Here is a 17671-nt window from a genome sequence, read left to right on the forward strand (position 1 = left end):
AACGGGCATGAATTTTCACTGACTGTGAAATATCTATTTATAAACCTGACTGTATCCACGGCTGAGTTAACTCGACTCTACAATAAAGAATATTCACATATTCGGATACATTCGACAATAAATTATAGTTCTATGATTTTTTTATAGCTTCACGCTCTATCTCGCACATGGCAGGGTAAGCAGAGGGAACCTGAGAACCTAATGATAAGACACTTTGTTCTACATTAAAATATTTCCGTTCCTCACTTTCCACCGAATTCTGAGGCTTTCAAAATCGTGAAAATCACGTTCAAAGTTTCCGGCACAGATAAACAACTCTGGTAAAGAGGCAAAGCGTGGCGTTGAGTTCCACTCAACAAGCAATGCCTCTAGAAACTGGGGGAAAGTGGGGAACGGAGTCTATGTATGTCTTAACAGTAGGCTCCCCTGCCTAACCTGCTACATGCGGGATACAGCGTGAAGCGTGGAAAAAAAAGACTACTTACATGTGATATGAGGGGCAGATTCCATGCCGCAGCCAGTTTCGCTTCAGTGTGACAAGTACCATCAGGTCCAAAGAAGGCTGCCACACCAAGATCGCGCATTTGTGTCATGACTCTGATAGAAAAAATAAATATATTATAACTTTAAACATTTATATTTCAAATATATTTTTATTTATGTGGAAATCGAAGCTACAGCTGTCGCATTACATTTACAATCATGAGCCTTTGCGCCACGACGGACTTTAACTAACATTTTTATAATGAAATTTGAAAGTTTATTTCACTTTGTATTAAGGTATTATGTATAGTGATTGCCTTAATTCCCTTATTATAAATTCATAACATGCGCAGACTGTAAGCTTTTCATATAAAAACATTTTAATAAAAACTTTAGATTTCGTAGCAATATGTAAGACGACTTAACAATTTCTCGGAAGTTTTCTTCATATGTTGCTGTAAATATATTCGTATTTCGCAATTGTTTGCATTATTATAATAGTTTGATTAGCATCATGCTGTATCTCACATATCAGGGTAGACAGAGGAGAACCTGGGAGCGTAATATAAGACACTCGTTCCCGAATTTCCCTGTTGAGTGGCGGACTTCAATGTTGCGTTTGGCCTTGTTACCAGAGCGAGGAAATTAAAATGTAAAATATTTCATTTCCCTGAAAAAAAATTATCTCCGTATTAGGAAAGATAGTCTATATTAAAACGAAATGCGTCGAGAAATCGGCAAAAAATCTGGAGTGGAGTGTAATAACACTAAGTTCCCTCTACCTAACCTGCCTGCCTAAATGCGGGATACAACGTGAAGCTAAAAAAAATGTTCTTATTACCTTAAAGAGAGACTGTCCTTGTCCATGGGCATAGAAGGCCTGGGCCGGCCGATGTCAGCGGTGACGAAGCGTAACTTATATCCTGGCAGCAGAGTAGGATCTCGGTTCACAGCAGCGACAGCTAATGGCAGAGCACCGAGGATAGTCTGTAAAATTACATATTAGTTATATATCTACTTCACGCTATATCCCGCACACAACAGGGTAGATAAAGGGAAGGAGGGTAGACCCACAATGAATATTACAGACACCCAAAATAATGAATGTTTACATATAATTGAAACATTTTACGTAGCAGGATTTGAACCTGCTCGTTTTGGAAGTCATCTAAGCTTTATAATCAGTAAAACAAACAACTAGAACATTTACAATTTTCATTTTCGAATAAAAATTTTTAGGTGACTAGATAAGTCACTTAAAGATTTTTATTCGGTCTTTACAACTTTTGTTGTTTACTTCTCGAGTAAAGCTGATATTATATTTAAAAAAAAAGAAACTTTTATATAAATAATACGTTGAACAAAAAACGAAACCAGTGAGGCCATTCGTGGCTCAGGGGTACATTGTGCGACTATTGACTCGATAAGTTGTGAGTTCGAGTCTCACTTGATGATATGGAAGCGGAGTCTCTTAATACTAAGTTTCCAGGTTTTCCTCTGTCTACTAAGACTAAGTTCGGGACACACCGTAAAGCTAAACTGGTCCCTCGCCCTGGTGAATGTAAACTAAATGCCATTCTTTGCTTTGTTACCAGAGCGTAGAAATGAGTATCATTTTATCCACCGATTTATTACTATTATCCCCCTTTTTAGTTTCTTAAAATTAAAAATATAACATAGTTCATCTCATGCTATTTCCAATTAACTACTTCATCTAGCCATATTGAACCTATCTTCATAAACAATTATTATGAAAGTCTTCAGAATAATTAATTATGAAAACTGCAACTTAGCTAATGTCAACGTTCTTAAAACACTTACTGAGACACAGATAAGTAACTGGCTTTCTAAAAAGACACGTTTTTAAATTTGCGTTTAGAACTCAGTATTAGTTTACAATTTCTTATACTTTCATAAAAAACTAAACTAAACTAACTAAACTAAAAAACACTTACATTTTTCACTTTTCTCCTAACTTTGGAACATGACTCGTAGCGAAATACCTGGCTGAAGCCGCGCTTTGCCCCACACATAGAGCGAAGAAATGAAAATATGAAAAATTTCATTCCCCCAAGAAGGAATCGGAGGCACAACCTGCCACGTTTAGACTGGCCCCTACGCCATGTCTGGCCTCATACATTATGCTGATACAAAATTTTATAAAATTAAAAATAGATACTCTAAAATAATAATATTTAACGGGTTGGCTTCAGGGCTTTCGGCAGCATGATACACAATTCTTGTTGTCTCTCCGTTCCCATTAAGACACTTCCGATCCCCATTTTTCGCTAAATTTTCAAAGTATTGCATGTTGATTAGTTTTGTCTCGTTCTCAGAACAAGTAAATATTAATTGTATTCCTCCGAACGGGAATCGAACCCACAAACCTCGCGTTTATCACCTAGCGTTTACAATACAGGTCGCCCGTACCATGACAACCTCAATGATATTCAAAATCTTGAAAAAATATTAAATATTATGCAGATTTAGCTATACAAAGTGTGTCAGAGGGATATACGTATTTTAATTAGAGAAAAATACGCGTCACGGGCGTTGATGTGTCCATTATATAATGAAGCTATGAGAACATTATCTAAATAAAGAAATTATTAAAATCTGTGACGTTGTAGCTGTTAATAATAAAATTTCCATATTATTACGGAACGGAACGAAATGGAATACAATATTATCGATTGTGTATATGACACAATCCTACCGTTCGATTCCCAATTCGTGGCAATGAGTTTACGAGTTATTTATTCCTCCGATTTGGTAATAATTACATAAAATCTCGGTAAATCGGTCGGGTTACATAAAAAACGGGTCTATAGTGATAAATGGAGTGTCTCAACACTAAGTTTCCTCTGCCTACCCCACCATATATAGCAAGAAACTTTGGTTATTCAATATAGAAATATACCTTTATTTAATTTATAGGCAGGATCTCTACAGATATTTTATTAAATTAGGCTCAGGATCTCAAGACGACGAAGATGAATGTCTTTCAATATGATAAACAAGTAACGCATATTGTTCTCTTGAGAAATCATCAAATTGTTTTTATTTGTTTGGCATTTTCGGCACCTATTCATAATTTTATTTGATGTCTTCTGTACAAGGCATAATCTATATAAGTATGTATTATCACTACTATATAATTTAGAAGCGGACCCGCGCGCTTTTGCCCGCTTGAACTGTACAAATATTTATTTAATATAAAAATGGAGGAGAAAAAAAAGAGGAAAAAGTTGCGTATGTTCAATATTTATTTACGTAGATATATTTGAGAGTCTCAAATATATCTACATAAAAAATTATCACAATCGGATCAGCGGATCAGCCGTGAGTACGTCACAAACAGACAGAGTTACATGTATAACATGGATTTTGCCCGCATATAAAATGTAAATAACTTGTTTGAAGTTGAAGTTTGAAGTTTTTAACATTTTTTGGGGTTTCGTATCTTTTAAGGAAAAACGAAACCCTTATAAGATCACATTGTTGTCCGTCTGTGTGTCTGTCTGTCTGTCAAGAGTGTTATCTCAGGAATATTTGGAGCAAATTGAGTTGAAGTTCAAACCATATACTCAGATTTACGGCCCCTTGTTTTCTTGAAAAAATCGTATTTCTAAAAAAAGATATGGCCGTTTATATCGCAAAATATGCGTATTTCGAAACTATAAAGGGAATCAAAATTAATATGGTACTTCAGGTTAACATATTTCAGTATAATTACGAAGTTTGGCAGCTAGCATCTACAGGTAGTCGAGTACTACCTGATGAAAATTTCACGAAAAAAATCTCAAGTGGCAATCGAACCCACAACCTGTCGCGTTTACAGTCACATGCCTCTGCCCTTACACCACAATGGATTTCCATTAATAAGTAAAATTAAGCAAAATCTTAAATTTATAAAGTGATTCAGGTAAAGTGAACCATTAATTGACATTCTCTAGCAACTAATTAAATGTGACGAGTTTCCAATCTATTGAAATCTTAGTTTGCTTATGTTAATGTAATTTACATATGAACGCTACGTACAGAAGACCGTGTAATAGTTTAACATTAAATTTTAAAAATTACCTTTCTCTTATATATTATTTAGTTTTGGAAGACAGAGGGAACTTAGTGGTGAGAAAAAACTTTTATTTTGGTCGGCTAAAGAAATATTTAGACAGATTAACTTGAATTAGATAAATTTCCAGCCACTGGAAGCGATTCAATTCGTTATACTCAATACATTTTAGAAAATAAGTTTGGAGCTGACAAAGCTGTATCCCACATACAGCAGAAAGGGAAACCAGCTGAATATGTTAAGAAAATCCTTTCTCCACTTATCGTCAAATTTTAGAGATATTATTATTAAGTTGAGTGGAGGAACTCAACGTCAGTCGCTTTGTGTTATACTGGAGCGAGGAAATGATAATAATTAATTTCCCTAAGTGGAAGTCGAACAAACAATCGTCACATAAAGTCAGAGGCAGTGCCGTTGCGCCATTCGCCTAAATTTTGTACACGTCCATAATTATTCTGAAGTTAAAAAATGGTTTATAAAAAACCTCGTTAATTAACCGCCCTTATAATTAAAACAAAATATTTTCATTTATATTAAATAAGTACATTAATTATATTTTTCTTAAAAAGAAATCTTTGAAAAGCATTCAAAGATTGAAATGAAAAAGGAAATATTAACAAAAAATATTTTTTTGATGTGGCAGCCATATTGGATTTACAACGATACTAATTATGCATAATGCAGATTATACTTATATACTAACAGTATAAAGGTGAAGGTTATATAAAATTAATAGGCTATATTATATTAAATTATTGATTTTCATGTCATCTACTTAATGCAGAACTGAAAGTTATTTCCAAAATAAATTAATAGTTTATAAAAACACTAGAAAAACATGTTTTTATAAGTCAAAAATAAATTATGGATTGTAAACACTTCGTTCTTATTAAGATACTTCCGTTCCTCAGTTAGGACCACTTTCGACACTGGAAACAACCAACGAAAAGTTAAAATTCCTAATAAAGTTAACAAAACATTGCTTAATTATCCTTTCCTGAAATTCGCTTGTTTAATAGGTTCTTTTATTCAAATATAGAGCTTATTTTCTAACTTATGATTATTCCAAAAAGTTTATATGTCGTTTGCATGAGGTTCATGGGTCTGTAATTTCCAATATCCTTAATATTTATCAGACTCTCTTGCTTTATTATATTAGTACAGATATAAATTAGGGTAATGTAAATCTGTGCGATTTCCTTTTCTTATTTTCAATAAGGACACCCCGTAATTATGATCTAAGAGATGAATTTGTGAAGATGAAAAGTGACTGTATTTTTTTTAAATTCTTTATTCAACTTTTAGGTGTCGCTATCGTTAATCGCGATCGCGATTCGCGAAATCGCTTCATATTCTACTATTTCGTTTCTGAGCCATCGAATCGAACACTTTAATCATGTTGTCTCTAGTAATCCCCGTGGAACACGTTGAGAGTTTAATTCTGTAGATTTTCTTGGTAATATCTTGTTAAGCAAACGATCAAAATAGTTACTGATTTTATTTCTAAAGAAAATGTCAATAGTTTGTTAAACAAGTATCTTATTATCTTAACTTACCTTCCTCTTAGGATTTTCCGTTATTTCTAAGAAATATCTATAAGGTTTTATTAAAAGTAAATCTAATAGGCAAAGTAAAGTTTTAAATAGTCTCAAAGAACAAAGACGCCATTGAGGTTTAGTTTGGAACTATCTGTGTATATACATAGTGGACGTACTTCGTAAAATACTTAAAGTATTTCCATTTTCCTTATGTGGAGACAAAACTCTATAATATAATTATATTTATAGCTCAATGCTCCTGAAAAGAATACCCGAGAGAATGAAATTAAAGAGAATGGAACTAATGTGTTTGTTTACAGTAAAGTCGATAAGTCGTGGCCGCCTAAGGTTAGCGAAAGAATTATTATTTTTATTCTGGTATATAGTATAAAGCTTTTCGTAAATACTCTTTTTTACTTACTTACTTACAATGTTTAATAGATATTTGTGATTTGAACTAACGCGTTGTCACTTTCAACTTTAATTCAAAACAAAACAAAGTTTAATTATTTTTCATAATATCGACACGAAAATATTTAACACTTTTATTTGTAAATAGATTTCTAAACGTATTGTTAATATAAAATCTCGACAGTAAGTTCACAAAAAATAAATTATTAGCATATGTAAATACTAGTGTTAGACTCGTTGGGGACGAAGAGGTTAAAGGCTGTATGCCCTCTAAGGTGCTAAGAGAGCTGTAAATCTTGAAAATTATTTACACGATATCTATATATATATAAAAGGACTTGTCCTCACTGACTGAGGTAAGACGCACGCACAGCCGTATCCGCTGATGGTAGAAACGTGAAATTTGGACAGATGTTTACTTTCGTTATCTGGACATCCACTAAGAAGGGATTTTGAAAAATTTTAACCTTAAAGGGGTGAAATAGGGGTTGAAAGTTTGTATGGAAAAAAAATTAAATCGGCACCGATATTTATAAAATTTGAAATTTAGATTTTTAAAAGCATTTAATTGAACACGTGTTTCACCGTTTTCTAGAATTCTCCCCCTAAGGGTGCAAATAGGGGGTTGAAAGTTTGTATAGAATTTTTTTAAATGGCCACCGATTTTTATAAAATTTGAAACTTAGACTCTTAAAAGTATTTAATTGAACACATGTTTCATGGTTTCCTAGAATTCACCCCCTAAGGGTGCAAATAAGGGGTTGAAAGTTTGTTTGGAAAAATCTTTAAATCGCCACCGATTTTTATAAAATTTGAAATTTAGACTCTTAAAAATATTTCATTGAACACATGTTTCATGGGTTATTAGAATTCACCCTTAAATACGCAAGCGAAGCTGCGCGCGTCCACTAGTATTTATATAAGAATCAAAGTATCAGAGAGGCCGTAGTGGCGCAGCGGCGCAAGGGTGTGACTGTAACGCGACGGTTGTGGGTTCGATCCCCACTAGAGGAAATGAAATATTTATTTACATTTATATTTTCATTCATTCGCTCTGGGGTCGAGGCAAAGAGCGGCGTTGAGTTCCGCCACTCAACGCTCAATGCCTACAGAACTCGGCAAAATGTGGAAAACGGAGTATCTTAACACTAGGTTCCCTCTGCCTGCAAGCGGAGTAAAATGTCACTTTGAAACAAGCTAGCATTGTAGAAAATGTAAATAAAAAGTCTTGACGGACGGACGGGCGGCCAAGAAAGTGATCCTAATATCAGCTTCCCGCTGTATCCCCCACACAGCAGGAGAGAGAGGGGCAAAGGGAATCTAGTATTAAAACACTCTTTTTCCAACTTTCCGCTGAATTTTTCGAGGCATTGTGTTTGAGTGGCAAAACACAACACCGGTCTTTTGCGTTGGTACCACAGCGAAAAATAAAATATTCATAAATAATAATTAGTGCATATTTTAGTTAATTATAATAAATAGTTTGGATAACACCCACTACCGTCGCGTAACAGTCCCTGCACCAAGACCGCTTCAAATATGTACCATCGTTTGACAAATGAGGTATCATTAGAAACATCGCAATTGTCCGCTAGTTATAAGCTTCATGGCGTCATATTAAATTGAATATGGCGCCGACTTGGGGGGAAAATAGTAAATTGTTTTATAATATAATTTATCATGGTTGGTGTCACGTCAAGGGTCTCAACGAGAACCTTTCAAAAATATACATTTTGTTCCCACTTGCGTGGAAGTTTGCTTGTATGCACCCGATATACTTTAATTTTTGGAGGAGGAGATGAAAGTGGTGCACGTCCACGAATACGTATTTATACGCTCGAATGGATTTTATTAGATTTATTAGATTAAATCTATAAAATAGTTTATATGTACAATTTCAGGTGAGATTTTTCTCATATCGTATTTTTAGAACGTGATTTTTTAAAAAACGTGGGTGTTGCCCCATTGCGCTTCACTTAACTAATCTTGGCGGCAGATTAATAGATATGTATATACTTTAAGATGAACAATGTTTAATTAAAATTATCGATTAAATCTACCTTCTTCTGGATATTATGTATATACTAATTAATTTTCTCAGTAGCCTGACATGAATATATAACTTAATACAATATTTTGTAAGGGAAAGTCGATTAATTAACCGTTTTTCCCTCCCTACAAAGACGACAACAACATAAATAAGTTATAAGAAGCGTGTTAAAATTTCGAGATGTAGCATGATGAGAACGTATGGCTTAGTAATCAGGACTCTTGGACAGTTTCCTAGAGACACATGTTCAAATCCCACAACATTCAAATTACTAAACGTTTTCTGAAAAAGCATTTCTCTTCCAAATGTGGTATATAACTTTAGAAAGTTTAAAAAATAAGCTTTGTCAATATTTTTAACTTATAAATTACAAATATATCTTAAATACACAACTCACCTGACTCCAACCGTAAGCGCTTAAAAATCCAACAGTAATCACGTTTGAATCAGTCAAATTTCCTTTAACATTATGACAAATTGTAGCACTGCCACAATTACTTTTGACTATTTCATACAGACTGACACCATCTGCTTCTAATTCTTCTATATCTTTATAATCTATGAGGTTCGTTGCTGCACCTGTATATATATTATTTAGATATATGGACTCCATACGACTAGTATCTCGAGGAGTTTCTTCAGTCACATTGAGGAGTTCACATTTCTTATGATGAAGAACACGTGTTACAGTTACGTTATCATCAAAAGAATCTTCTTTCACCTCATTGTTGGTAATTTCTCGTTTTCTAATAACGTCAGATTTTAGATTTTTATGTATTTTATCATATTTCACATTGTTCACGCACATAGCGTTTATATTATATATAATGATCATTACAAAGTAAATGCACAATGCTTCGTTCCCCATTTTTCGAGCTGTCTCACTTTCTTGCTATACAGTAGATTTTTCCATACATCTAGTATTCTGAAACAAAAGATAAAAAGTTAGTTTGTTATAATTTTTAGTTCTTAAGAAAAGACGAAGAGTTTTCAATTATGCGACAATAAAGTTTATTTTCATTGTTGCAAATTATTTTGTAGAGCAATTAAGAGCTGCAAAGAAATGTTTGAGGTTGTAAATCTTAGTGTCAAGAATGTTGAAATATATAGTATTTTCGCTTTCTAGGATTAATTTGTACATTGCACGGTGTATAAGTGGCAACGGAGAACAGAATTAATTGTCACTATTCAAAATTCTGCTTGCCTATTCTGTAGAAATGTTATGTATATTTGAAAATAATAAAAAAAACGTGACTCGTGCAGCAGGGGCATGATCGTGGCACTATAAACATAAGTTCAAACCCACTTGAGGAAATGAAATTTAATATTTTCATTTTCTCGTTCTGGTGCCGAGGCAAAGAGTGGTATTGAGCTCCGCCATTCAATAAACATTGTCTCCAGAATTCGGCGGAAAGTGGGGAACGGAAGTGTTTTGATGGGAACCGAGTGTCTTACCTACCCCTATCCTCATGTAGAAGTAATTATTAGTTTAAAGTATTATTTCTATAATAAATTTTCGTTGCTTCCAGCCAAATCACAAGTATTTTTGAAATTAGTTGCAGAAAAAATATATACATATTGTCCTGTATTGTTACTACGAACACTATTCTTAACAAGAAATTTAATTCTAATTCTAATAATTTAATTTTAATTTTCTAAAAAATCATTTATTCCAAGCATGATGTTTTTTTCTATATTAATATGGAGAAGATCATCCATTATTGCGTGATACGAAAGGCCTATTATTAACTACATTGAGACAAATCCAATGGCGGACCTAAACATTCCTTTCATTTTCTTAACAAAGCGAGAAAATCAAAATTATTCACTCTCTCGAAAGAGATTTAAACATTGTCAAATAAATAGAAATAATATTTTTCACGAATTCAATAAATAATAAATAAGAATGAATATTTAATATCCGAGTCAAACAATCGTTTTATAACGCAATATTATACAAATAAAATATTTTTTTGTAGAAATCATGAATATTTGACGCCGTTGCGGCTTAATTCAGTAAGCTCTCGCCAATGCGCAACGCATTGATAATTATTCATGATTTTTTTGGGAAGAAACAGAAAGCTCTCAAAAAAACTTAAGCTTGCTCACGCGCTTAAATTTTAGATCGTAAATCATAATAAAATACTTTTATATAAACAGTAGATAGCTATTAAAATATATTATAACTAGTGGACCCGGACGCGGCTACGCCCGCTTGAACTATACGAATATTTATTAAATATATTTATGAAATTATTTTCAGTTTTCAATAGAATTAGTAAAAAAATATAAGCCTAAATGATTAAGATATGCTAAAAAAGTTAAGTCGGCGCACGCCATATGTGCGTTACGCAAGCTTATTTTGGGTGAGGTTTTCTTAAAAAACAAACTTTGCAAGCCGTTGCTTAGCAACGGTCGCATAGCGATGGTTGTTATTAACATGACGGAATAAATTGCATGTCAAATTACTAAGTATTTTAATATATTAATATATATCGACAATATTACAAGTATGAGAAAAAAAAGTATCCTATGTTCATCCCGAGACCCCCAAGTATCTCGTATGAGTATTTTATCACAATTAAATTAGCGGTTTGGCCCTGATTGCGTAAAAGACAGACAGACAGAGTTACTTTCAAATTTATAATATAGGTATGGATTATCTAATTTATACTTGTTTTTAGGGTTCCGTACTTTGTACTAAAAAATGAACCCTTATAAGATCTGTGACCTTATGATATTATCACACTGTTGTCCGTCTGTCTGTCTGTCTGTCAGGACCCTTTATCTCAGGAACGCTTGGAGAAATGTATATGAAATTCAAACCATATAAGAGTATCATCTACGACCCCATGATTTCCTAACAAAAAATATATTTCGATATTTACTTAGAATAAAGATATAGCCGTTTATATCGCAAAAAGCGCGTATTTCGACACTATAAAGGAAATCAAAATTCATAGGTCAACCGGAACCTAGAAATATGAAATTTAGCAGCTAGCATCTACAGGTAGTACTAGTTTAAGAAAAAATCTGAAAACTATACATTTGTGGTTAAATCCAAAATAATAATAGCCTGAAAAGGAGGCAAAATTAAGTGTTAAGGCCGCCAGTTCAAGTGATGTATCAGATGAAAGGACTCTGGCTAAGCTAAGCTTAAATTTCAGAAAAAACTCGAGACCTCCAATTTTTGTACGGAACCCTCGGTGGGCAAGGGCATCTCGCACTAGTCCAGTTTTTTGTTTTTTATTAGTATATAATAATTAAGTAATGTCTCGACAACGTGCAATGCATCGATAATGGATGGTTTCTACGTTTTTCTTTGATTACTCTGTTAGAGTAGGCATAGAGGCCATACGCTAAAAAATCGTACGTGCTTAAATCCATTTCATATTTGAATTCATTCAAAATATCTTAGATTATAAAAATATTATTTTTGGTTTCACAAAATATTTGAAACTTTAGGCAATAAATTCCTTTCCTAAAAAAAATCCTTTTTTTTATATTATTCACTGAGCTCATGCCCTTACATTTTAAGTTTTAAACCACATTTTTGTAGCGTATATAATATGTCGTATCTAATTATATAATAAAAAATGTTTTTTTATTATTTTATTAGCATCAAGCTGTATCTAACAGGGTAGACAGAGGAAACCAGGAAAATAGCGTTAAGACACTCTGTTATCATCGAGACATTTCCGCTGAATGCTGAGGGTATTTGTATCGAATACTGAGGGCATATCGATTGGCAGAAATCAACGCCACGTCACCATAGAGAAGATAATGAAAATATTGAATATTTCATTTTCTCAAGTAGGCATTTCGTATTTACAATCACACGCTCGAACCACTACGTCATGACAAGCCCCAACAATTTAGTTACACCGTTTAATTAACTCCAAGCCTATCTATCCACAAAAAGACATACATATTCAGAAATAACACGGATTTGAACAAACACATATTAAAATCAACTTCACACTGTATCCAGATGTTGCAGGCAGGCAGCGGGAACCTCGTGTAAGACACTCCGCTTCCCTTTTTCCACTGAATTCTGAAGGCATTACGTGTTGAGTGGCGGAATTCAACGCCGCATTCAACATATTAAAATAATACACAATTGATACTTAAACTTAATCTAAATGGACTAAGCTTACCCAAATCAAAATCACTTCGTCCTAAACAAAGTTTTAGCGCAATTTTGAGTAGCGCTATACGTGTTACCACGGTGAAGTCACGCGACGTACTGAAGAGAGGCTTCGCTGTAGAGACTATTTTTCCGGGATATGTATACATTTATATTTAGCTTCAAATTGTATCTCGTACATAGCAGGGTAGGCAGTGGGAACCTGGGAACCTAAAATATAGACACTTCTGCTCCCCATATTCTGCTGAATTTTCTGAAACTAAAATGTTATTATATATAGCAATTATGCTTATATAGCAGTTTAAATCAAGAGCATTTTGTATGAAGACGAGTAGCGCATGTGTATCATCAAATCGCAGATATTTTTACATATTTTTTTTAGTTTATACGAAGTTTAATGCAAACTTATAAGTTTTGCACAGTGTATGTAGAGAAACTTAGTAAAGTAATGCTTAGAAGTATGTTAGAAAAATGATAGTAGATAATATAAATAAAGATAAATTAGAATAATTGTCTAAATGAATAAGAGGATTGTCGTATCGATCAAACATCAGAAGCGGTTGATAGCCGTAAGTAATATTATCTACCTTTTAAATGATCTGAAGCTAGGAGCAGTGCCGTGGACTTGTGACCACATCTGTAGGCTTAAGGGATCCCTTTACAGTACTAACACTCGCCTTTCACTGCTCCAGCCCAGTATAATTACATATAACTTTGCACCATTTAGACTTTATAAGCTCTTTGAGTATTTGATAGCGGAATACCACGATGTCGTTCCGTTCAAATTGTAAATATTTTAAATTGAATTCCGAAATTTCGTATGCATTAGGATCTTTTCGTGTGAAGGGGAATTTTAAGAGAGGATTTCTCGAATTTTCTGCAGAAATGGAATAAAACTGAATTTTATTTGTAGTTCACGAAAACGAAGTTGTGGGGTACGATTCACTTAAATATATTTTTGTACGCCAACGTGTTCAACTTTATTCAATAAATTTTCGAATCGTCGGGACGGCAGCTTAAATGAGAAATAAGAAGTAAGTCCCTTAACCTCTTTACTATGTACACAATCTTATTATATTTAATGTAAATTGCGGATATATTTGTATTTAAATTTAGTAAACGTTATAGACTCACATTTTAGATGTATAAAATTGAATTCAGTTTTTTCAGGTTCTCCGTTCGTTCGTGTTCGTGTTGAGTGGCGGTACTCAACGCTGCACTTTTTCTGATTTCAGAGCGAGCAAATGAAAATATAAATATAAATAACTAGCGGATGCGCGCAGTTTCGCTTACGTATTTAGGGGTGAATTCTAATAAACCACGAAACATATGTTCACTGAAATATTTTTAAGGGTCTAAATTTCAAATTTTATAAAAATCGGTGGCGATTTAAAGATTTTTCCATAGAAACTTTGAACACCTTATTTGCACCCTTAGGGGGTGAATTCTAGAAAACCATGAAACACATGTTCAATTAAATATTTTTAAGAGTCTACATTTCAAATTTTATGATAATCGGTGGCGTTTTAAAAATTTTTCCATACAAACTTTCAACCTCTTATTTGCACCCTTAGGGAGAGAATTCTAGAAAACAATGAAACACGTGTTCAATTAAATACTTTTGAAAATCTAAATTTAAAATTTTATAAAAATCGGTGCCGATTTAATTTCTTTTCCATACAAACTTTCAACCCTTTAGGGTTAACATTTTTCAAAATCCCTTCTTAGTGGATGTCCAGATTACGAAAGTAAACATCTATCCAAATTTAACGTTTCTACCATTAGCGGTTACGGCTGTGCGTGCGTCTTACCTCAGTCAGTGAGGACAAGTCCTTTTATATATATAGATTATTTTATTTCCTTAAGTGGGAATTGAACTCACAACCATCGCGCAGTCGCATTCTTGTGCCCTTGCGCCATTATGGCTACATAAATTTAGTTACTTTGTGAAGTTGAGTAATTTTCAGTCATTCAGTAAAGTATTAGCTGTTTTATATTTCATGGAGTCTTACTAATATTATAAATATAAAAGCTTGTAAGGATACATATTTGTCCCACTTTCACAAACAACTTGCTGAACTGATTTAGATAAAACTACAGTAATAAAGCTTTTATATAAAAAAAATAAAACATCCTGCTAGAGAAACGGTGAAGATTACACCTAAAGCGCAACGGCACAGTGTCTAACTATAAGCAGGGGATTATGGATGTGTGAGGACGTTGGGTCTTAACACTAGGTTCTATCAACTTACCCTGATATAAGCAGAATACGGCGTGAAGCTAACAAATTCTTCTTCTTTTGTAATCGGGGATATTTTACAATCTGATATACGTACGAGTGTATGTCGTCACTTCAATTAGTCTTCAAATGTAGTCGGATTTTAGCACGTCTGCATACAGAACGTGCGGGTGTAGAGATATACTAGTCGTGACTGCCCTGAAGTTAGCCGTAAATTATTGGATTTAAATTTTCAGATTTCTCACTTTGATTATTTTCTGCCTGAGTGTTCAATGCGCTTAAGTTCAGAAAGCCTAACTTCACAATTTTCATTATGCAGAAGTTCAGAAAGTCTAACTTCAAAATTTTCATTATGCAGAAGTTCAGAAAGTCTAACATCAAACCAGCCACGACTCGTCAACCGTACTGTACATACCATATCCATACATCAAGCTCTTGCAAATTAAGTTACACGTTCTCCTCTGAATTTCAATATCAGCCTGAATATATCAAAATTCAGCCACTCTAGAACTTAGTACTTACTTACACTCTAGAACTTACTTTATGGTGTTCGTACAATAATAATGGATATTGTTAATGCTTATGCATGTATTTACGCAACTAATATTTGGTAATTAGAAAGAACTATCGATTAATCAAAGATTAGATCCAGCTTTCAATGAAAATAGAAACAATTAGAGAATAAGTTTTCAATGAAAATACAAATAGAAGCAAATACGACTTGTAAAAACAACTATAATTATTATGCAAACATCTGCAGCTCTACACGACATTTTTCACAGGATATTTATGTTATCTATATACTATGAAGAGAATAACATGAAAATTTTCTTTGAAAATATTTAGTTTTAAACTAATTTATTTTAGACTTATAAGGATTGCGCTCGAGGTAATCTAAAGAGTCATGAATGTCATTTAAATACACTATAGAAAATGAGTTTTTTAGGAACATAATATAATGTTTTTATTGGCTTCACGGTGTATCCCGCATTGATGCGTCACAGGATATTTATGTTTTCCCTTATATTAAGGATATTTTTAGCTTTAAATTTAAAAGATAAAATTGAACAAATCCATCACGCTCGAGATTTTTGGCAGAAACCTATATTATGTATCCTGTACTTAATTAATAGTAACTGAACTAGTAGTAAATACTTATGACCTCGTAAAATTTCGGTCAGCAGACAGCAGAAGACAGAGAAGGTTAGGTTAGTAGGTAGAAGACAGACGTCTTTCACCACCACCACCATCACGGTATATCGGTTGTGCCAGATATATGACTAGATGTAGCTAAAGTTTAAATATAGATAGCCTTTACATATAATACATTATTATTTTCAACCAATATTTGTGTTGTATCAACAACACAACGAGTATATGTAATAATGGAACTTACCTCGAATTTACATACGGTGGGAGTTACAGATTGTCATTTACTTTACTAAATCTTTTGAAATCGAAAAAGGAATATAACATATTTTTATGTTTGTATGTGTCTTGCTACGGATACAGCGTAAAGCTAAAAATAAATAAAAAAAACATTTAAAAGGGTCAATTAGCATGACTAAATAAATGATTAGCTATTTATAAACATAAAATACGTTGAAAAATATGTTAGTTATGCTTTCCTTTAACGCCCACGAAACACGGTACAAACATTATATAGACCGTCTATTACAAAACTGAATTTACAAACACATACAAATAGGTAATTACTATTGTTGTCTTCTGTATTGAAAAATGTAATGAAACTATTTATAATGTATTTGATTGTAACAATTATAAAAATATACTAATACTGTTGTGCTTAAAGCAATGCCAGAGAAAGGCAATCACAGGAGTAGGCTTCAGCAAATTACCTCAAAAGAAATTTGTACTGCCTTTTATAGTTTAGCTATAAATATGGCTGCCAAACTTGCTATAACGTATTTAAAAGAAAAATCAAAACAGCTTCACGCTGTGTGTGTCAGTTTTAAAGTAGTCGACGTTTACATATTTAGATAAACTTCTAAAAAAAATCTTTCTGTGATTAATGTGATTTATTTTAATATCCGCCATTTTAATTTTAAATTCTTTTATAAGTAGATAACATTTTTGTGTTTATTTTTAATTTATTAAGTTTTAATTTATAATTATAATACCTTTTATTTTTTACTAGTGGACTCGGACGCGGCTACGCCTGCTTGAACTATAAGAATATTTTCGCGTCGGTCATACTCATACTGTGCCGCCCGAAGGCTATGTCATTTCGAATCAGTGACATCTCCTTAATTATTTATTAGAATGTTATACAGCAAACTGTAATTACATCTATATAAAATGCTAAAAGTGACTGTAACATTTATTTTCATAAGAATGAATATCAAAATGTCGCGGTAACGGTTGCGTAGCGACGCGACGGTTAATAAATTGCTTGTCAAATTAGAAAGTACTTTAAAATATATTCGTTTATATGTGTAATGTAATGTTATATAGCCTATGGCACTTCTGAAGAATGCAGCTTTCATACAAAACACAAACAAAGTAAATCGGACCAGTAGATCCAGATATCTTAGCGTTCAAACAAACAAACAAACAAACTCTTCCGCTTTATTATATTAGTATAGATATAGATAATAACAGAAAGAGAAAGCGTAGCATTAAGTTCTTCCACTTAACACGTCATATATTGAATTTGGTTGTAAAGTGGAGAACGTAGTGTCTTAATACTGCTAAAGAAACAAAAAGC

General features: G+C 33.1%; 1 protein-coding gene across 1 annotated transcript in view; it reads right to left on the reverse strand.

The window, feature by feature from the left end:
• LOC146531199 (guanylate cyclase 32E-like) overlaps positions 1 to 9487 on the reverse strand; it is a 63928-nt gene extending 54441 nt beyond the window's left edge. The window contains exons 1-3 of the mRNA XM_085197945.1: positions 8955 to 9487; positions 1325 to 1470; positions 486 to 597 (exon numbers count right to left, since the gene is read on the reverse strand). Coding sequence (XP_085054071.1) covers positions 486 to 597; positions 1325 to 1470; positions 8955 to 9425 — 729 coding nt within the window. The 5' untranslated portion in view covers positions 9426 to 9487. The remainder of the gene's footprint in view (positions 1 to 485; positions 598 to 1324; positions 1471 to 8954) is intronic.
• Between the last annotated feature and the right edge of the window lie 8184 nt (positions 9488 to 17671).

This window comes from Heliconius melpomene, chromosome 15 (genome assembly GCF_056956725.1).
Source record: "Heliconius melpomene rosina isolate 202511_hmr_F chromosome 15, ASM5695672v1, whole genome shotgun sequence".
Taxonomy (NCBI): Eukaryota; Metazoa; Arthropoda; class Insecta; order Lepidoptera; family Nymphalidae; genus Heliconius; species Heliconius melpomene.